This window comes from Poromitra crassiceps (genome assembly GCF_964638095.1).
Source record: "Poromitra crassiceps genome assembly, contig: HAP1_SCAFFOLD_530, whole genome shotgun sequence".
NCBI lineage: Eukaryota > Metazoa > Chordata > Actinopteri > Beryciformes > Melamphaidae > Poromitra > Poromitra crassiceps.
This window is the reverse complement of record NW_028151878.1, coordinates 43,293-66,448: the sequence shown is the minus strand read 5'-3', so window position 1 is coordinate 66,448 and position 23,156 is coordinate 43,293. Positions and strand designations below refer to the sequence as shown.

The window sequence follows — 23,156 nt, the reverse complement described above, 5'->3', positions numbered from 1 at the left end:
CTCTTTCTGCTTCTGTAAAGCTGGTAGTTCTCATAGAAATTCTTAGTGTTGCAACAGTAATTAACCTTGATCCGTGTCTCAAATGATGCCATATCGGGTCCTTGAATTTGGGTCTAGAAATTCCTTGAAAAGTCCTTGCTTTTGATGTTTAAGAAGGTGTGGGAACCCTGCTTCTCCTAATGGTAAGTCCGCCCCTGAATGGATGCTGAAAACTTTGAAGCTCAATATCTCAGAGCTCTCCTGAAGGCAGATAGAACCTTAAAGCTCAATATCGCAGAGCTCTCCTGAAGGCAGATAGAACCTTATAATAATGGCTCCGGTCTGACCCTGGGTGTTGGAGATGATGGCTCTGTCGGCGTGCGGCCATGAGCCGGACCCGGGCCAGACCTGGGACAGAGCGCTGTCCGCTGGTGACGGGGAGGCGCCGGAGCGCATGTGCGGCGCCCGGGAGCGTCTGGAGGCGGCTCTGTCTGGACTGGGAGAACTGGACCTCCTGAGACAAAGACATGAGCTGCTGGTCCAGAGCGTAATGCACGAGGAGAGGAGAGAGGAGACGAAGAGCTCGGGGAGGGAGCTTCACAGTGTTCAGTCGGAGGAGAAGCTGCTGGAGGAGAACATCCTCCTGCTGAGGAAACAGCTGGTAGGTCCAGACTGATGATGTCACCTCTGACCCCGCCTGGGGCCATATCAGGCCATTTGTCCTGTAGCCTCAACACAGACTAAGCTTGATTCTCAATGCAGACACCTGGGGGCTAGTCTCGCTTGACCAGACTATGTTGAAATCCCCGCAAAGGAAAACAACACATAAAACAGTAAAACTTGCCATTGTCAGTGTGTAGGTTGCTAGCTCTGAGGTTGTTGTTTCACGTAGCGATGTGGAGTTAGAAAACACACAGATAGTGGAAACAGAATGGGCGGGGATTTCCGACTAATAAGGACAGATATGGCAGAGCTTATACCCGCAGCCTACTTCTGTTGAGTCAGTTCACACTGTTTTAAATCAGAGATGGTCGGAGTTACAAACACATACACAGCTAGCTAATTTCATTGGTAAAATAGCTGTTGAATTCAACATCTATCTATCTATCTATAAAAGGGAGCAAGTGGGCAATCTCTGTCTGCGATTTTTGTCCCGAAGTAGTCTGTCAACTTTACACACATTAGGTAGCTAGCTCATTAGCCAGCAAAAAAACATCCTTTATATGTTTCAGATAACTAACTACCGCTAAGTAAACAAACCGACCAGGGGATGCAAATTGGGTAGTCAAACAAAATGCTAATATGGTTTGTCCAAGTGGGGTAGCCATACGTAGCTATCCAAGATGGCGGACCTGCTCACCCATGCACTGTGGCCAGTTGAGGAGATCGGGTAATGGCGGGGGTGATATGTGTGTGTGTGTGTGTGTGTGTGTGGGGGGGGGGGTTCTGACCAAAATTTACTTTTACAAGCTGATTCCCCTCCCCCTGCCCCAGTTATAGGTCCTCAGTCGGTCCAGAGTTAAGCTGCTTAAAACAAAACACACCCACTGCACACACACACACCCTCACACACACACAAACAAACAAACAAAACACACGCGCTTCCACTTTAACAGCTCACATTATCTAACATGGTGAGAAGATGTTCTGTGGGTGTCATTACCTGACACACCAAACACACACATGCACACACACACACACACACACACACACACACACACACACACACACACACGCAGAAGCTACAAACTGAGGAGACTTTCTGTCTGTGGCTGTGCTTAGCATGAACCAGTGTTGTAGTCGAGTCAGACTCAGACTACAACACTCGAGTCTACTCGAGTCCTGGACCCATTTTCAGGACATGGACTTGTTAATAGATACATTTTTGTTTTTGTTCAGGTTTTTTTTGTAATAGGCCATCAGATATTGATAGCTCTATTAGGTGACATTATTCAATTTCGTGCAAGGGCAGGACTCAATAATGGGGAGTTGACTTGGACTAGACTCGGACTCTTCAAAGGTATACCGTAGTCTCGGCTCCCAGACAATTGGAGATCTCTACCTACCAACCGTCTGGGAACTTTTAGTGAAAAATAGTTTGAACAGAGGCAAGAACGGCCACTAAACAAACCTACGCCCCTTTGTCAAGTTACGGGAAATGACTACTATGTTTCACTATCCTCCGTAGTGAAACAAACTGGAGATAGACAATAACTTTGTAACACGGAGAGAACTTTTTAAAACATTGAAAATTGATGTCCTAAGCAATGTTACATTATTTGATTGTTTTATCCGTTTACAAGCACACGACTTCCTGCATGTCACCACCCCTTCTGCATGAAGCCCCGCCCTAAAGACTCTGGATTGGTTCTGTGATGCGATGCAGATTTTTTTTACTCTTCAAATCGTTTCCACCTAGTTTTAACAATGAAAGCTGGAGAAAGCTCTCAGTCTCTAGTTGAACGACGCGGATAGAGACTGAGAACTGAGTCTACTTCTAAGGTGACGGACTCGGACTCAAACACAGGGACTCGAGATATAGTGACTCCCTCAACTACAACACTGCCATGAACAGATCAGACTGAGGCGAGGACTCCAGTCACATGACTTGGACATGAGTACCAGTTCTAATTGCTTGAGACTTGACTGGCTGCATGAAGAGAAGACTTGAGACTTGACTTGGCTTGCCTTGTGTTCTGGTCATTTGGGACTTGACTTCTAAAGTCTTGACTTCAGATCTTTTGAGAGGTTTTCTGAATTTGTACGGAATGATTGAATTTACTGAAGTTGAAACTGATTATAGAAATTAAACTCATGATGCTCTTACCAAGTTATCCTATTAAAACCATATTGCATTGAAAAAGTTCGAGATATTTAGTTTTCTTAAAGGGGCATAATCTCACATCTCGCTGTCATTTGTGCATGAATGACATCACTGGTCCACAACTTAACTAATTCCCCACCATTGCCGTCTACCAGACAATGCTTCCCCGCCATTGACGTCGCTGGACGGCAATTAGTGTTTTCACTGTCATGTGATAGATGGCTCTCTTACTCACCTTGTGAAATAGTACAGCATGTCTAAAGGTGTACAGGATCGACCACGATTGTCTAACAAAACCAGGAAGCAGAAAAAAGCAACAATCTCCCATCAGAAAAGGTCCATAGCACAGCTCCATGGCACTCAAACGCTGGTCCAGCAGCTTTTATCGATACGGGTTTTTGGACTCCATTACAGCGGGGGGGCAGCCTGTCACTCAAACGTGAAAGATTTTGTTTTCACCACGCAATCTGCACGGCAGGCAACACGTCCACAAGTCACTTGTCCTCAGGAATTAGTAATCCAGTTCCTAAACTCTTGACGCCATAAATTTCAGCCGGTAGATTGCTCCTGACATACAGTAGGCTACCCCCGCGCAAGACGAACGCGCAACTGGGGCTTCCCTCTCAATAGCGGGGTGAATCTTTCTCACACCGGTGTTACGGTAAAAGCTGTGCCCATGGGCGAGTTTGACCGGAAGGGGAAACTAAATCATTATGGGGTTCATAGTTGAGTGTAACACCGCCAGTATCACAGACCAGACCAGCACATCCGGGTAATTTGCAAAACATGAAGGCCGCGCCCCTTTTTACGGGATAACACAAGCCACTCGCATTGACTTCAATGTAAAATAGCAGTGCCAAAAACATCTATAGGAAAATAACAGAATTCATTTCGCTTATAAATGACCCAAAGACACCATGACATGACAATATATTTCAACTCGGCTGGCCATAGAATGCGCAAGATACATCGACACGAGGTACTTGCCTTATATGAACGCTGTATCCAGTTTCCACCAGGGTACATGCATCGTCCACATTGACGGTGTCACCCCTACTCTATCGCAGACCAGTTTTTTGTTTTTTTGTTAGTGAAACTATAACAACACAGCAACTCTTCGGCATATCTCTATAAAATTAAACCGTTTTAAATAGTTTGTTTGAAGTGGTTTCGGCTTCTTGTACCGTCTTTTACTATGGTGGGTTTCCCCTAAAAAGGGGCGTGGCCTTGGCGCTGGACGCTTGAAGACGCGGCGCAGTTCTGGTGTATTTATCCGGGTCAGGAGCCGTGCAATCTGGGAACCCAGAGTCAATTTTTATTTGAAAAATAGACTCTGGGACAGCCCTACCGTTTTCCCCAGCTTCCTGTACAGCGCGCCTCTCCTGCCACCGTCACTTCCTTTTCCGCGTCCGTGCTCCACTGTGTACAGTCTAAATAACAACTTGCACTGCGACTTTCCAGTAATTTCCCCCTGTTAATGTAAGACGAGTTGACGTCTTCTATGCAGTGTGTTTATGCGTTAACGTTATTAGCAAATAGCCAAAATGGACGCAGAAAAGGAAAGCGGAAGTGACGAAAAGCCACCGTCACTTCCTTTTCCACACATGAATACCCAGCGCATCTGGTGACGCAATGATCTCCAGGAAAAAAATCTAGTGTCCGAAACTCATTTTGATCATTCCCCATATAGTTCACTAGCCTATATGGTAAACACTATAGTAAACACTATATGGTAAACACGATATGGCGAACACTATATGGTAAACACTATATGGTAAACACTATATGGTAAACACTATATGGTGAACACTATATGGTAAACACTATATGGTGAACACTATATGGTAAACACTATGGTGAACACTATATGGTAAACACTATATGGTAAACACTATATGGTAAACACTATATGGTAAACACTATATGGTGAACACTATGGTAAACACTATATGGTGAACATGGTAAACACTATGGTGAACACTATATGGTAAACACTATGGTAAACACTATATGGTGAACACTATATGGTAAACACTATATGGTGAACACTATATGGGAATAGTGAGTGAGTGAACGATTCCGAACGCATCTGTCTCTGTCTGCTGTCTGTCACATTGGTAGAGATAGAGGCTCCCTGTTCCCCCCGCTCCTCAGTTTGTAATCCCTATGACGTCAGTCCGGTTAAAATAAATACAGGCGGCCACTGAATTCAAATGCATCGTCCATATTCTCTAAATCAGATAAATATCCATGGTGTTTACTCCATGCGAAACATGGCGGCTTGATCGACTGCAGCTGAGCTCTCAACTCTCAACTGATGTGAGACTCTTGCGGGACTTGGTTAAATAATCCCCAGATGTGGAAACTAGCAGCAGGTGTGTTGATGAAAACAAGACAGAACTGTTCAAGTTCCTGTCTGAGGCCCTGCTCAACTCATTTGACAGGTATGAAAAGCAACTCGTCATCACAGATGGTAATGCAGTTATATGCAAGCCATCACTCCAGGATTTATCCTCTCCGTCTCCATGCGCAGCCATGTGGAGGCGGAAAGTAGGAATTACTCCATGTTTCACATGCTGCACTTCACGGCCATCAGAAGATACTGATTCGTACTGTTGATACAGATGCTGTTGTGCTAGCTGTTTCCTGTACTGTTGATACAGATGCTGTTGTGCTAGCTGTTTCTTGTACTGTTGATACAGATGCTGTTGTGCTAGCTGTTTCTTGTAGCTGTTGATACAGATGTTGTGCTAGCTGTTTCCTGTACTGTTGATACAGATGCTGTTGTGCTAGCTGTTTCTTGTACTGTTGATACAGATGCTGTTGTGCTAGCTGTTTCTTGTACTGTTGATACAGATGCTGTTGTGCTAGCTGTTTCTTGTACTGTTGATACAGATGCTGTTGTGCTAGCTGTTTCTTGTAGCTGTTGATACAGATGTTGTGCTAGCTGTTTCTTGTACTGTTGATACATATGCTGTTGTTGTGCTAGCTGTTTCTTGTAGCTGTTGATACAGATGTTGTGCTAGCTGTTTCTTGTACTGTTGATACAGATGCTGTTGTGCTAGCTGTTTCTTGTACTGTTGATACAGATGCTGTTGTGCTAGCTGTTTCTTCTACTGTTGATACAGATGCTGTTGTGCTAGCTGTTTCTTGTACTGTTGATACAGATGCTGTTGTGCTAGCTGTTTCTTGTACTCTTGATACAGATGTTGTTGTGCTAGCTGTTTCTGTGGTGCAAAGTCTTAAAGAAGGTACTGTACTTTGGCTTGCATTTGGAACAGGGAACATTTTCAGATACCTTGCAGCACATGAGATTTCAAAGGGCCTTGGATCTGAAAAGGCATGTTCCATGCTCTAACTGGGTGTGTCCAGCTTTGTGGGTCATGGCAAGAAAAAAAAACAGCATGGGCAACCTGGAAGGTTCTGCCACAGCTCACAGAGGCCTTGTAGACATTGACCATGGCACCAAATGAGATACATCAAAATCCAATTCACAGCATTGAGAGGTTTGTGATATTGCTCTATGATATGACAGACCAGTAGGCTACATGCACTGGTGTCAACATTGCCCGAAAGAAACTTTTTGGAAGAAAAAACAATGTAAGGCAGATTCCAGCCACCAGTGCCTCTCTTGAACAGGCAGGCTACAGCAGAATGTTTCAGTGAACAGTAGAATAGCCGGCTGGTAAGTTGTAGATCCTGAGTTCAAATCCCACTCCTGGCAGTATTATATTTTTTGAAAATGTAGCATCAATTGTTAATCTGGACATAATTATAGCTTTATGTATAAAGCTGCTGAATATACACTGTACAAAGCAGAATACGTGAACATGCCCATTCATGGTAATGGTCATATTTCGACGTCAGCTTGACGTTCCCGCATAGATGTCTAAATCATCCCCCAAACCGGCATGTGATTTGGCCATGTCCTGGACGTCACTGAAAGACGTCATCACAACGTTATCATGACGTAATTTTGCTTGCTGGGTAGTGTTACTGGCTGGCTGTCACCTCCCAGTAGAAACCAGCAGAGACTGTGTTACTGGCTGGCTGTCACCTCCCAGTGGAACTAGTAGAGACCGTGTTACTGGCTGGCTGTCACCTCCCAGTAGAAACCAGTAGAGACCGTGTACTGGCTGGCTGTCACCTCCCAGTAGAAACCAGTAGAGACCGTGTTACTGGCTGGCTGTCACCTCCCAGTAGAAACCAGTAGAGACCGTGTTACTGGCTGGCTGTCACCTCCCAGTAGAAACCAGTAGAGACCGTGTTACTGGCTGGGGGTGAACCCAGGCCGTCCCAGCTGCTCTCAGCCTGGAATGCGGCTGGCTCGTGATGCGAGGAGCACTGCATAACATGCGGGTTTGAGGCCAAATTGTTTCCCAGCCCTTCAGGGAGGGGTGGTGGGGGAAGGGGTGTGTGTGTGTGTGTGTGTGTGTGGGGGGGGGGGGGGGTAACTGATAGGTTGAAATTAGTAGCAGCACGTCAGTCAGCCACTCTACAGACTCCCAAGACTTCAGCCTGTCTCTCTGCTCAGCCTGGTTCTCTGCTCAGCCTGACTCTCTGCTCAGCCTGTCTCTCTGCTCAGCCTGACTCTCTGCTCAGTCTGTCTGTCTGCTCAGCCTGTCTGTCTGCTCAGCCTGACTCTCTGCTCAGCCTGTCTCTCTGCTCAGCCTGTCTCTCTGCTCAGCCTGTCTGTCTGCTCAGCCTGACTCTCTGCTCAGCCTGTCTGTCTGCTCAGCCTGTCTGTCTGCTCAGCCTGACTCTCTGCTCAGCCTGTCTCTCTGCTCAGCCTGACTCTCTGCTCAGTCTGTCTGTCTGCTCAGCCTGACTCTCTGCTCAGCCTGTCTGTCTGCTCAGGCTGCCTCTCTGCTCAGCCTGTCTCTCTGTTCAGCCTGACTCTCTGCTCAGCCTGTCTGTCTGCTCAGGCTGCCTCTCTGCTCAGCCTGACTCTCTGCTCAGCCTGTCTCTCTGCTCAGCCTGACTCTCTGCTCAGCCTGGCTCTCTGCTCCATCAGAGTAGCTTTTTATGTAAACATGAGAAGAAGCTGCAGACTCTCTGAACTGAACTCACTCTGCTAACACATTCTGCTAGAAGCTGCAGTAGGGGAATAACTGACTGTCTGAGGGCTCCATCTTCCACAAAGCACAGCACAACGGTCTATTTCTAGTTTCTGACCGACACAGTTGTCATGTTCACGCCCAGCGCCCACATTGTTTAAATAGCAAATGTACTTGCACTCATCTGTGTGCCCACATTGGTCTTAAAATGAAGTGTGGTCAGGTGCATTGCTGTCTTGAGGCAGCAGAAAGCGCTTGGACTTGACCACCAAAAACCTGGTGTAAAGTCTGGCCCAGTGTTTTCCTGCTATTTAAAGTGTGCATTATTCAGATACTAAGACTCTCTCTCTCTCTCTCTCTCTCCAATGTGTGTGTCAGAACTGTCTGCGTAGGCGTGATGCTGGTCTGATCAGTCAGTTACAGGAGCTGGATCGTCAGATCAGCGACCTGCGGCTGGACACCGACCAATCACATGACCCCGAGGCGTCACATGACCAGGAGACGGACAGCCGGCCCAGCTCAGGTACCTGACCCGCTTCACCCAGCAGGTCCAGTTCAGTACCAGATGTGTCGGCCTGCCACATCTGTTCAGGGTCCTGTGCGTACAGATGACATCACCACATCACACATTATGATTGGCTGATGACATCACCACATCACACATTATGATTGGCTACCACATCTGTTCAAGGTCCTGTGCATACAGATGACATCACAACATCACGACATCACACATGATTGGCTGTAGCGACGTCTTGAGAACAGCTGTCAGCACGAGTGAGCAGCAGCCAAAACAGTGACGTAAGCTAGATAGCAATTTGTCTGTGTTAGCAAGCAAGCTAATGTTATCTAACATTGAACACCATTGATTGTTTTAGTTGGCCAATGTTAGATCATGTTAGCTTGCTTACGAATATGGACAAATTGCTATCTAGCTAGCATAGCTAGTCGATTTACCAGCCAGGTCAACCCCAGAGAGTGTGACTGATGTCGGGGGGAAATTGACGGTTGTACTATCGGTCGTACTATGGAGGGACCTTTGTCTTAGCTTGTAGCTAATGAAACCATGAAACTGTCTGCAGAAAAGCTAATACCACTGTGTTGCTACCACAATAAACGCTGGTCTAAAGTGACACATACAGTACATTAAAATGACTGACAAATTGTGGTATTGTGGTTTTAGTTGGCTAATGTTAGATAACGTTAGCAATCCGTCCGCATTAGCATGCAATCTAACGTTATCTAACATTAGCCAACTAAAACAGTCAATGATGTTGGAGAACATTAGCTTGCTAACATGGACGAATTGCTATCTAGCTAACATCACTGTTTTGGCAGCTGCTCGCTTACGCTGATGGCTGTTCTCAAGAAGTAGCTACAGCCAATCATAAATTATGTGACGTCGTGAGGTCATCTGTATGCGCAGGACCCTGAACAGATGTGGCATCTCGTACACCAGACAGAGCCGCTCCACAGCATACTGGGTTCAGACTGGTCTCACTGGGCAGCTCCTGCTCTGACTGGGAAGCTGAACTGTCCCTGGAGAAACGGACAGACCTTAAGATGGATCTTAAGAAATGATGGAATACCATCCACTCACGTGGCCGAAGGATGATGATGAAGAAATGACATAAGAGGAAAATTTAGGAACTTCTTAAGAAGGCTCTTAAGTGAAATTCCTAAATATTTTCATAGTAACAGTCTAATTTCTTATGAATATCTTTAATTTTACTACTCAAAGGGATAGTTCGGGTTGTTTGAAGTGGGGTCCTATCAGCTAGTTCGATACACTAACTTAATTAGGTACAGTGGTCTGCAGGCTGGGCGCATTGTGGAACGAGACCCGGCACTCAGAGCAGCACCCAAACCAGCCTTTTCTCTGTAAGTACAGGGGGTCAACAACTAAAACGTAATTTAGCCACCTAAAACACCTAAAACAACACCCACCTAAACAAATCAATATCCGTGTACATGCACGCTCTATTTTGACAATTTTCAGCGCTTTACTTTTCCGCAAAACAGCAGTTTCATTCGGCACTGCTTTTTCTCCCAACCGTACAACTACCGTATTCCTCCGCTAAAAGCTAGCACAGAGCACAGAGCCGCGGTTTACAAAACAGGAAGGCTTAGAAGAGAGTTAAAACACTGACTTACTTTAGAGACAACAAGTCACCTGGCCTCTCTGGTCTGGGACGTTTTCCACAATTTATCCTGGGAATGGTGAATAAGGTCTGCAGGGCACCCAGGCATTTAGGCAGCAGGCGCATCTCTCTGCCTGTTCATTCTCTGCAAAAGTACCTCTTCTGTATATTACTCTCTCTGGTTCATAATTGTATCCTCTTGTCACCAAGGTGAATGGCATATCATCCTCGCTATCAAAATCACTCATATTTTCGTTCGTGTATTCTATTTGTTGTGTCTTCACTAACAAACCGAGAGAAATAAAATACCCCCAAATAACTGCGGAGTAATCCAGTGCTGCGGCTCTGTGCAGGCTTTTAGCGGAGGAATACGGTAGTTGTACGGTTGGGAGAAAAAGCAGTGGCGAATGAAACTGCTGTTTTGCGGAAAAGTAAAGCGCTGAAAATTGTCAAAATAGAGCGTGCATGTACACAGATATCGATTTGTTTAGGTGGGCATTGTTTTAGGTGCTAAATTACGTTTTAGTTGTTGACCCCCAGGACTTACAGAGAAAAAGCTGGTGAGGCTGCTGCTCTGGGTGCCGGATCTCGTTCGACACTGCGCCCCGCTTCAAGACCACTGTACCTAATTGAGTTAGTGTATCTTACGAGCTGATAGGACCCCACTTCAAACAAACCGAACTATCCCTTTAAGAACTTCTCTTATTGTAGAAGTTTATGTGATTACAACTTTTTCCTGATGTGTATGTAAATATGCCTAATGCGATAATGTAAATAAAGTATTTTTTGTAAAATCTCAAATCTCTCTCTCTGTCTCTCAGGTTTCTTTGAGTTGAGCGATGGGGCATCGGGCTCTCTCTCTAACTCCTCTAACTCGGTGTTCAGTGAGTGTTTCTGTGATGCTGATGGACGGCTGCTGTCCGCAGGTAGGAGATACTCTGTTGCAATGCTCTGTCACTCTGTTACTCTGTCTGCTACTGCTGTGATGAAAAGGCCGGGTTAAACCATCCTGATCAGGTGACCTCACAGCCGCCCACATTGATCTCCTGAAATTACAATGTAACCGGCCAATCAGGGACCTGCCTCGTAGTTGACAACGTAAACCCCTCTGGCAGAACATCTACAGTATTCACCTTATGTAGCCACGCCCATTTGACCCGGTTCTGTGGCCGTCCTACGACTTCCGGCTAAAAATAATAATAAAATAAAATAAAAAATGGCTGCGCTGCTCCAATATCATCTAACTCTGAATTAACTAATAATTTAGCCAATTGTATGTAACATACCAAATAAAAGCAAACGGCAATGTCTAAGAATGCAACGCCATGTAACTGGCTCGTTAAGTCTCGCATTCCAGGGAATTACGTTAACGTCTGCGGGTCTTATAGACGTAAGTGGCTCGAGCGCTCGGAGGAGAGAAAACTATCCGAAGCTTTCTTTGTTGGAGTCCAGGTATGTTTTACAAGAAAGTGCTCGTCATTGTCGACGATAACGTTATCTGACCTGGCTAACAGTGGATACTTGCTTGCTTGCTGTGTACCGGCTCAAAGTAGTAGGCTACGTTATTAATTTTACCCCTTCACTGTCCGCTCCAAAAACAACTCTTTTATTTTGCGCTGTGACCGCCGGAAGTTTAGAAGGACCCGGAAGAATTTGGTCCACTGTAAGGTCTGAACATAAGGTGAATAGAGAGCCAAAGTCACGCCCTCTTCCGGTTTAGGCATACGAGCCAAGCGATTTCATTCTTCTTTCCATTCTTTCCATCTCGTAAAATGCTTATAAAAATAGTTTTACTTGGTCAAACCAAGGCATTCAGCTATATTTAGAATCTTAATTTAAATCTAATCTTAATTTAAGCTCTGCCAATTAAGCCAATTAAGCTCTGGAGAAAAGTCAGAATGACCTTCTCAGAACAAAGATAAGGGCCGTGACCCCTTTGCCAGCACCAATTTTGGAACAGCTTCCACCTCTGACCAGATAAGGTTCTGGTGGAGGCAGCCCTACGGTTCTGGATAGTGGCAAGCACCCTAGGAGGGAGATCTAGCCACTCAGGGGCCAGGCCCAGAGAGTCAGGTCTCTGGGCAGGTCTCCCCCCCCCCCCCCCCCCCCCCCCCACCCACGACAGCATTGTGCTGTGCATCGGGAGTTGCCAAGCCAGAGCGTGCAGCAATCGATAAATCTCCATTTGCCAGTGCATTGCTGGCCAATTCCGAGCTATCAGAATGAGCGTGTGCCCATGGTCCCTCACTCTGGTTAGAGTGGGTGGAAATAGAGACAGCGGTGGAAATGTGTAAAGCAGCTCATACAGCCAGGCGTGCGCTAGTGTGTCTGTGCCCAGTAGCACACCCGGGCTGCATATCGAGGAGAACCGCTCGCAGTGAGTGTTCTCCCTTGTGGCAAATAGGTCCACTGTGGCTTTGGCGTAGCATGACCAAACCACTATCAGGGTGGAGAGCTCACTCCCCGTAAATCGGCCCACCTCTAGACATCAGGTCTGTGCCTCAGTTCGGGGCTCCTGGGACATGCGTGTCTCTCAAAGAGAGGAACTGTGCACAGCTCCACAGGATCAGTTTGTGAGCCAAGGTGTGCAACTTCAGTAAGCGTAAGCCGCCTTGGCGGTTTATGTACGACACACGTTGTGTTGTCCGACCTCACGAGGATGTGATGTCCCCTGATAGACAGGAGGATGTATATCAAGGAGAGAAATACTTCCCTGAGTTCCAGAAAGTTGATGTGGGCGCGCTGGTCCTCTGTGTTCCAGCGGCCCCCCACAGACTGGTTCCCATGGACGGCACCCCATCTCCACAGACTGGCGTCTGACTACCTCCCTGGACTGGGTTGTTTCTAGAGGCACACCCAGAGTCAGGAAAGATGGACGAGCTTGCTCTTTTCCCCGTTTATCACAAAACCTAAGTTGGTTAGGTCAGGGCCGGTTCCAGAACAAGATGACTAGGGATGCATCCTAGATAGGAAGGGGTGCACATGCACGGGCCGACCCGAAAATTTGACATGTTATTTTACTAAAAATAATGCATTTTAGGTAGAATACCAGCCAAGCAAGAATATTTCAAGTGTTTCAAGTGCTTTACTGAAATATTTTGACCATATATTGATAATACAATTATCTCAACCTTAAAAGGTTATATATAGGTGCCAAAAAGCCATAAATTCACATCAAAGAACAAAGAAAAACAACAATTATAATTCAAGTTTAACTCATTGAGTGCCAGCCACTAGCGCCCGGGGACCGACTTCGGATGTTGTCGGCACTGGTCGGATGACGATGACGATCTGATCTTCTGCATGTTTTTAATGGGGGGGGGGGGTTATATACGGAGGAGCCCCCCTGCGGGAGCACGGGGAGAACATGCAAACTCCACACAGACAGAAAGGCCCTTGCGACGAGATACCCCACCTGGGCAGTAGGCACTGAGGATATGGGGAGAACACAACCACAGCGCCCGTAGTGTCCCAGGCGAGAATCGAACTCAGGACCTTCTGACTGCGAGGCGACAGCTCTACCACTGAGCCACCGTGCCCCCCTTCTTTAGTTATGAGCCGGAGAAGATAGGTTGTTTTCAGCAAAAACAGGCGTTTCAAATTAGAAGCTGAGATATTCAGCCTTTTGTGAAATGAAGCATTTCAAGCACATTCACTGACTCTGAAGCTAATATTTTCTGACCTGAAACATCTGAACAGTAATTTCCTTCAATAAACAGCACCCACACCCCCCTCAACTCCAAACTCCTCCTCCGTGGGAGTGTCTCTGGTGGCTCTGCTCGCTCTGCTGGCTGCTGCGTGTGTCAGGCGAGTCTCTGCTGCCTGCTATGGCAGGCTCTGCTGCCTTACGGATCCACGTTCGGATGGCGGCCGCTCGTCGGGGGAGTCTGGATTGGGCTCGCGTTCGTCTGCGTTTCTGGGTTTTCGGTTGTGAGCTGGGATGAAGCTGCGTCCGATTATAGGCTTTCTGCTGCGCGTTTCAAAGTGCGCTGCACCCAGTCTATTTTCGGAGTGCTCAGCCTTGTGCGCCGGCTCCCAGCGCGACACTGAAAAGCCAAACCATTCTCATGAGAATGGTTTGGCTTTGGTTTTATTTTCTGGCGGCTAATTGTGTGGAGAAACTATGCAGCAGAGACAGAGGGGCTCATTTGTGGGAGCGGATTGACTGCTGTTCGCCGCTAACGTTGGCTCCAGGCAGCCAGAGCAATCTGTGCCGCTCTGGCTCATGCATCGGTTTCTCTTTCATCACGGGGCTTTTTTTCCTCAACTTTCTCTAATCTGGAGAGCACTGTCGCCACCTAATGGGTCCGTAAAATAGGTTATACACCTTCAATAGCTACAATATTTTTACAGGAGATGCACGAGGCTTTGATCCACGTCCCACCATCAAAAAACGCAATTGACGACTTTAGTCGTCTTTGGCACTCTACGTTACTATTCGAATTGATGACTATACTCGTCCTTGGCACTCAATGAGTTAAACAGTAAGTGTGCAGCTGCAGCATTTATAAAAAAAATAAAAAAAAACTTTTCAACTGAGCATGCAGACAATTAAAATAAGGGTGCAATGCGTGCATTTGCACCCCTGTAAAACCGAGCCTGGGTTAGGTGTGTTACGACAATATGAGTGTGTGCCAGCGCCTCCTGTTTCTATTGTGCCAAAATTAACCAATCGTCCAGATTGGTTAGGGCTGTCAGCTAATTTGGTTAGCTTAGCGCTGTATTCAAATAACATCCTGAGCTGTAAGCAATGTAATGGCTACCATACCTGCTGAGGCTCCTGGCACTAGCCTCAGAGCTAGCTAGCAAAGTTACTCAAGCATTTGATTAACCAAAACACTAAGCAATCGGCGATTATGTTAGCTCTTACTAACGTAAAGCCCCTGACTAGCGAGCTACCACGCAAGCTCGTTTCACAGGGAAGCCGTTAATTCAGTTGAGAATCGTGGGCCAGTAGCTAAAGCTAGCTCGATCTGGTCGAACCAGTCCGCGCTAAACGTTGTTTACCAGCCAGGTAGCTCGCCCCACTTACCGTGTAACGTTAATGATTGGTAAGGAAGGTTCTACCCTGTGAGAAGCACTAGCCTGGAGGCTACAAGGCATGGGTCCATCCGGTGAATGAGCGCGGTAGGACCGGCGGTGCATGTCGGTACGGCCACTCCCACTAGCTGTAGCTGCAGAGTGTGGTACGGCATAACAGATCAAGCTTCGCGGTGCGGTCCCCATGGAGTGCAGCCGGGAGATGCTAGTCTGTGAAAACAACCGTCATAGCCGATATGCTCACCTCGTTTAGTCCAGGCTGCGGAGTGCGAATCATTCAGCATAAACCAGGTAAACATTACCGATGCAGTCCCATGGAGTGCAGCTGGGAGATGTCCCCGTGTCATGGAAGAAGTGTCAGGCTCTGGAGCTAGCTCGGGCTGGGGGCCCAGCCGGGGGCTAGCATCCCATCCCTTGCCCAGCTCCACCCCTCCTCATCCGGGCGAGCGAGTGAGGGGTCCTTGGTGCCTTAAGCAGCAGTTTTTGGATAAACGTTTTAAGTGCTGTCTCGGTGGACGAGGGCAGTACTAGCGGCCTCTCCGGGACATCAGGGCTTGGCTAGCATGGTACCAACCGGAGCACTGGGTGCGGACGGGGTGGGACCCTTGCTAGTAGCGGCAGGGGCGGACTGGGATCATAATTCAGGCCGGGCATTAGATACCAAGCAGGCCAGGCTGATACGGGCCGACGCGTGTGCCGGCATCCGAAGGGCGGCGGCGAAAAATGGGCCATTTGAAGCCCAATTTGGGCCGTTTGAAGCCAGATTTGGGCCGTTTGAAGCCAGATTTGGGCCGTTTGAAGCCCAATGTGGGTCGTTTGAAGCTGGATTTGGGCCATTTGAAGCCCGATTTGGGCCGTTTGAAGCCCAATTTGGGCCGTTTGAAGCCCAATTTGAGCCGAGTCCAATTTTACAATGAGATGCACCCACTTTAACCCTGAATAAAGTAATAAAACCACTAGTAAACCAGTAGGGGAGCACGGTGGCTCAGTGGTAGAGCTGTCGCCTCGCAGTCAGAAGGTCCTGAGTTCGATTCTCGCCTGGGACACTGCGGGCATTGTGTTCCCCCCATATCTTCAGTGCCTACCGCCCAGGGGGGTTCGTCCGTATATAACCCCCCCCCCCCCCATTAAAAACATGCAGAAGATCAGATCGTCATCGTCATCCGACCAGTAGTCTCGCTGGCCAGCCTCCTCTCCCTTCCGTCCGAGGAGTCTGGCGCCGCAGGTCTCCATAGTGGGATTGCGATGGGTGGCGCTTAGCGGCAGTGCCCTTGGAAAATAGTTTCAAACAATCCAACTTGCCGTTTTCATCATGTAGCAACGAGCTAGCATGTAGGTTTCTGCCGTTAGCTTGCTAGCTAGTTAGCGTTGTTGTTTTCCCTGAGGCGGCAGGGGACTATTTACAGCAACACACAGGGAGGAGGGAGCGGAAGCCACTCTGATTGACATGGTCGGAGCCAATGACAGAGCTTCTTAAGCGGGGAGCGGACATCCGGCTGCCACTGAAACTGACGCCTCCAATGGGAGAGCAGAGTAGAGCAGGGGAGGGTTTATCCCAGTTATGGAGACCTGCGGCACCAGACTCCTCGGACGGAAGGGAGAGGAGGCTGGCCAGCGAGACTATCCGACCAGTGACGACAACATCCGAAGTCGGTCCCCGGGCGCTGTAGGAGAAAGCGACCACTGCTCCTGGCCTGCCCCCCGGATTGATTGATTGATTGATTGAATACTTTATTGAAACAATGGCACGAGAAATACAGCGTAAGACCAGATTCATTGAAACAAAAGGAATAAAACACAACAAAGCCCGAGGGCTTATTTCCATTGTGGTCCTTGACGTGAAGCAAATGGAGTGAGTGTATGTGTGCATGTATGAGCGCGTGTGTGCGCGAGGGACATTTAACAAACTAAACATTATATGCGTTACACACATAAATAAATACAGGAAAAACCATCTATATGTATATACATACATATAAATACATAATATACAAAAACACGCGTACACACTTCCACCCCTGTACACATGCCTAAATACACACATAAATATACATGTAACAAAAACAATACAACCTTTACACTTCTGCAATAATCATTTCGAATCAATTCTTGCAGAAAGGGTCAACCTTAGGGGCCGCTCTGTAGCCACTGTTTTAAGGTGGACTTATACGTGAGTTTGGACTCTAGATCTTTTATATTTTCGGGGAGACTGTTCCACAGAATCGCTGCTGAGTATAAAAAAGTAAATTTACCTATTAAGGTTTTAAATTTAAAAGGAACAACGTTGTTTGAGCTTCCCCTGGTGGAGTGACTGTGCACCTCGCTAACCCTCAGGAAATAGCCAGAGAGGTACACAGGGGCTTTCAGGTTGATGATCCTGTGGACCATACACAGCTTGATATGAGAGACCCTCTCCTCAACTCTCAGCCACCCGAGACTGAGGAAGTGAGAGCGGAGGAGAGAGGCTCTGGGGTGTAGGCCCTGGACAACCCTCACCAGTTTATTTTGGGCCGTCTGAAGTCTGGTTTTAAGTTTGGCTGCAGTGGATGTGAACCACGAGGAGCAGGCGTAGTCGAAATGGCATTGAATTAGAGCATTTGCCAGTATCAACAGCGTAGCACTGTTTATGACTGGGGAGATGCGAGCTAAAAATTTGGTCTTTTGATTGACCTTAGAGATAACTTTTAAGGCCATCTTTTCACCTGAGAGCTTGTTGTCAAGGATACATCCCAAGTAGGTGATCTCCTCCTTTGAGGGTACGGACACGTCACCCACCATAATTGAAAATCCCGGGGATTTTTTAAGCTTAAAATTGGACGCAAATAAAATTGACTCTGTTTTTCCTAAGTGGAGAGACAATCTGTTGTCCGAGAGCCAAACCCCAACATTTGAAAGTTCCATGCTGAGCTTTTTTTCTACCTCCCCTTTGTCCGCGTCGGAGAACAGGAGGGCGGAGTCATCAGCGAACAGGAACAGAGGGCAGTCACAGGCAGATTTCATGTCATTTATATACACCAAAAATAATAATGGACCTAAAATGCTCCCCTGGGGGACCCCGCAGCTAATGGGGAGGGGGCGGGACAGTGTCCCATTTATGTCTACCACCTGCCGTCTATTTTCCAGGTAAGACCGAACCCAGTCGAGGGACGTGCTGTTGAAGCCCAGAGCCCTAAGTTTACCGAGTAAGATGCTATGGTTAACTGTATCGAATGCTTTTTGCAAGTCCAGCATGACCATGCCACAATACTTACCGGTATCCACTTCCTTTCGGATGTGATCCGTTAGGTAGAGCAAACAGGTGTCGGTTGAGTATGATTTTCTAAACCCAGACTGGAAATCAAACAGGAGCCTATGAGACGTGAGATAACTGTTAATTTGTTCAAAGATGACTCTTTCCATTATTTTGGATATGGAAGAGAGAACTGAGACGGGGCGGTAGTTACCATGTTCTAGTTTGCTACCTTTTTTGTGCAGAGGGATAACTCTGGCGTGTTTGAACTCCTGAGGAAACTGACCAGATTTGATAGACAGATTTATAATGTGTGTGATAACAGGTGAAATGATATCTGCAGCGTCTCGTATGAACCTGCTTGGGATGTTGTCGACACCTGTAGCTTTGGAAGGTTTAAGGGCCCTGAGCCCTTAAACAAAGGACAAAGCCAGGATGGGTTAAATGCAGAGGACAAATTTCACCGGCCACCGTCAGCATGTGTGTGTTTGTGGCCCTCCGTGCATGTGTTGATGTGTAACCGTGTGACAATAAAAGACGGGCTTGTCCGTCTGAAATTGTGTTTTTAGGCGGTGCCTGGCCTGCTGTTCAGTGAGTGGCCTGACTGCGGGCACCAAAAAAAAAAAAAAAAAATGCCCGCAGTTAGGCCACCGGGCATTTGCCCGACGTGCCCGATTATGCAGTCCGCGCCTGAGTAGCGGTGCATGGCTAGTGCCAGCCATATCGATAAAACTCCAGATGCGGGGCGGATGAAAGTTGTTGTTAGTTTCTCCAGGAAATAACACCAATTCTGCAGAAAAGGTTTTATCGTCCCAAAACTCTGGTGTTCCAAAGGTGAAACGATAGATGAAGTTTCTACTGTTCCAGGAAGTAAACCCAAATTGTCAAAAGATGGTTTAAACTTCACAAAGGTGACGATAGCTTGTATCTCGACAATCTCACGCCGGTGAGCAATCCTGCTAGGAAAAAGGGGGTTACTCCAAGTTCCTTCAGCGTGAGCTGAAGGTACGGTACTGAAAAATCCTCTCTTCTAGAAGAGGATGCGTAGATGAAGGCTACAGTACTCAAACTAGCGTTCTTCGTAAGTTGCTAACTCACTGTGAACAGTTTAGCTACAGTAGGTAAGAGCACAGGCAGCGATAGACTGTTGTCAGGTTGAGAAGGAATTTAAAACTGAATTGGGACCAGAGAGGTCTGTTCCCAAAGTGAGACGTTTCAAACCTTGAAGAAGCAAAACTAATGTCACAACAAACAAAATATAAAATGTAAATATACAATATACAACATTCTCTCTCTCTCTCCAGATGAGCGGATGAGCTGTCTGGAGTGTGAAGGTGTGGTTGGAGGACTTTGGGATGACCAGTCTTCTTCCGGGACGGTCCGTCGCTCGGTCTCCGCCCCGCACCCCCCCGCCCTTGTCCTCCCCACGGCCGACGCCCAGTCCAGGTTCCACTGCCCTCTGATGGCCCGGAGCGGCAGCGATGTGTACCGCTACCCGAGCCCACTACACGCCGTTGCCGTCCACAGCCCCGCCTTCTTCCAGACACTGGGGGGCGGAGGCAGCGGCAAAGACGAGGGACTGGCAAAAAGCGGGGGAACTTGTGTGGAAGGACTAAAACCAGAACCTCTCCCTCTTCTCACCTTGGTTCCCTCGGTTCCTCTGGTACCTCAAAGCTCCTCCTGGCCGGTCTCCTCCTCTTCCTCCCTGACTCCTCTCCACAAGCGTCTGGACGGTTACATCTACGGCCTGCTGCAGCGCAGGGTGGCACCTATCAGAACCAGCCGGCCCAGAACCAGCATCAACACCGACCCCACCAAGAGCGTCCTGAGGCAGGCCAGTCTGTGTGGGAGGCAGGCCAGTCTGTGTCCTGGTCTGGGGATTACACAGGGTCCTGGTTTGGGTACTCTGAGGGGGTCTGAGCTGAGACCCTCCCAGCTGGCCTGCGGAGCCTCCTCCTCCCCTCAGAGGCAGTGGTCTGTGGAGAGCAGACGGGAGGAGCCAGACAGCGGCAACTGCCAGACCCAAAATAGCTTCCCTGCTAACAGTGACATGGTACAAAATGGCTTCCAGATGAACAACAGTGACTTGGCAAATAGTCAGAATGGCTACTCTGTCAGTAATGGATACCCTCTAAATAACAGCGTCCAACATGACTTCTCTGTCAGCAGCAACGGTCACATGAACACGAACAGTCTGCTGAAAAAGAAAGGCCCATCCACAGCGAAGGATTACCAGGAGCTCGGCATTCCCAAGGCCAACTCCTCCCCTAAACAAACCAAGCAGCCATGTTGTCCCCCAGGCCAGGAGCCTCCTCTCAGATCACCTCAGATCGTCAAAACTCAGTCGGCCATGCCCAAAAAGAGCCCCAAGCCCGTCCCATCCGGCCAAACAGGGAAAGGTGATAGGTCGGTGCTGGAGCTCATCAGCATAGGCTCCTCCTCCCAGAGCCAGGATGAAGGAGGAAGGAGGGGTCACATGGTCAACACCGAGTACATCCCTGGGCAGCGGCAGAATGTCAAGCTGCGGAAGGCCGGCGGCAAGAACGTGAAGGTCGTCAAGGTGAAGAACGCCCCGGCGGGGAAGGCGGGTTGGGCTTCTGAGCTGGGTGAGCCGGCATCAGAGAGACAGAACCACGGGTCCACATCCAGGACGTCCCGCCTCTCAGAGGGCGCAGCCTCCACACACTACAGAGCCTCTAAAAGAGCATCTGGCGGTGCGCCCAGCGCATCCGCCTCCAGAAACAAACGCATCCCCGCATCCATCCCAGAGGGCCAAGTCCTGGACCAACACGCCGCTTCGACTGTGACCAGTGTCACCAGCGGCCGCTGCAACATGACCAGGCAACATCACCACAGAAGCCACCGCCACTACAGCGGCAGCCATCACCACGGAAACCATCATCACCGCGGACGCGAGCCGGTCGTGGTCGTGGCCAAACCCAGGTACAAACGGAATGATTATCGGAGGCTTCGGGCGATCACGGAGGTGCCGTACGACGAGGCGTTCAGGCGCGCTCAGCGTCGTCAGAGGAGGGAGCTGCTGAGCCAGACGGCCGGCGGCACACACCTCCCTTCGGGTGAGCAGCTCGGCAGCCCGTATGCCTACGTGGCGGGGAGTGACTCAGAGTATTCGGCCGAGTGCGCCTCACTCTTCCACTCCACCATCGTGGACACCAGCGAGGATGAGAGGTCCAACTACACCGCCAACCGCTTTGGAGACAGTGAGTCCAGCCTGAGCGAAGAGTCCGATGGCGAGAGTGGTGGCAGTGGCGACTCAGAGGAGAGTGGAGGGGGCGGAGCCACAGGCAAGGGGCGGGGCCAGGCTGGGACCGGGCCGGGTGGGCGGGACTTTACCCCGACTCAGGCCAAGGCCTTCGTGAAGATCAAAGCTTCTCACAACCTGAAGAAGAAGATCCTGAGGTTCAGGTCCGGCTCGCTCAAACTCATGACTACCGTGTGAGTCAGGAACAACGGCTTTCCCACCCCAACACCACCTCACTGGACCCAGTGTCAGTACTGTCAAAGAACTTCCATTGACAGTCAATAGGTTGTTCCATTGCAACATCACCGCAAAGCAAATCCGCCATTTTGGAGACTAGGCTATGTCTGATTGGCTGTCATGGTTCTGATTAACGTTCTGCTGTGGTCCCATTGGGGCAAGGAGGTGTTTTTCAAGCCAAAATGGTGGCAGCGCTGTTGCAAAAAAAAGCTTCCGAGAGTCATATTCATCATCAGACTGATAGACTCTGGGTGCCCAGATTGCAGTATCAGTACTTTGATACTTGTTTTCCATTGGAACACTCACTACGTTTACAGGCACACTAATATTACACTATTATTCCGAATATGACAATATTCCAAATTTGATACGGGTCATGTAAACAGCATATTCCGTTTGGATATTCTGTTAGGCCTTATTCCGAATGTAGCATTTTCCGTTTAAGACGTGGGATATGCTGATATTATTCGGTTTTCTGAGCATTCTTTGGACATGTAAAGAGCTCATTGGGAATACAGTATCCGTCTCAATGTAGGTTTTGACCGCAGTTTGCGACACACAGCCTCTTGCCTGTTTATGGCCAGCTACAGTATGTGTGTGTTGTAAACAAACCAACTAGCCAGATATGCTGGCTAAAATAAAAGCCCACATTTCTAGTCAGAAGGAGAAACACATCTACAGTACTTTTAACCATTATGAAAGACTTGGATAGCAACAGGTTTTTGGATATGCACAAATATCGCAAAACACTGACATTAGACGGGAATATTAGTGGAATATTCATTTTCATTAGCCATGTAAACAGCGTAGTAGGGATATTGTCTTTTTCAGAATAAGATATTTACTGTGTGTAAACGTCGTCAGTGAGCAGCTCTGCTTATTTGTGGAGCAAAAAGCAGTTTGTCACCCTGCCTACAGAACCCCGACCTGTTTGGTGCCTTTACAGTACCAGGATGTGGACCTCAACCAAACCAACTGTGAACCAAACCTAATGGAGAAACATGCAGTTCTGTGACAGTTTGAGTACTGCATGGCACACTAATGAAGTGGATAAAACGTAATTCTACATTGACACCTAAACCAACCCGAGCCTCTTTACCCCGAGTCTGTTACTGTAGTTATGGTTACAGTTATCCATCGCTGGAAGAAAGCGACATGTACTCCTAACAAGTCATTATGGATCTCAAGGTCTTTGCCTATAAAATAATATAATTTCTAATGATTTGCTTGAAATTGATTTTGGATTTTTCGACATCTTCTGGAATCAATTGATCTATCCTGGCAGAAGAGATTGTGACATCAGATCCTGTGTCCACTGGGTCCACCTGGCTGGCTTGTTTTGAAACACCGTGCATTTCCATCCTTGTCTCAGTGACTTTTGACAGAG

General features: G+C 48.1%; 1 protein-coding gene across 1 annotated transcript; it reads left to right on the top strand.

The window, feature by feature from the left end:
- Window positions 1–343: 343 nt before the first annotated feature.
- On the top strand, window positions 344–21,730 carry LOC310771331 (dapper homolog 1-like; the record flags this gene model as incomplete). Its single annotated transcript, XM_083663967.1, has 4 exons — window positions 344–640; window positions 8,239–8,383; window positions 10,823–10,927; window positions 19,575–21,730. 4 exons carry the CDS (start codon window positions 344–346, stop codon window positions 21,728–21,730), a joined length of 2,703 nt encoding a protein of 900 aa, XP_083520093.1.
- Window positions 21,731–23,156: the final 1,426 nt, after the last annotated feature.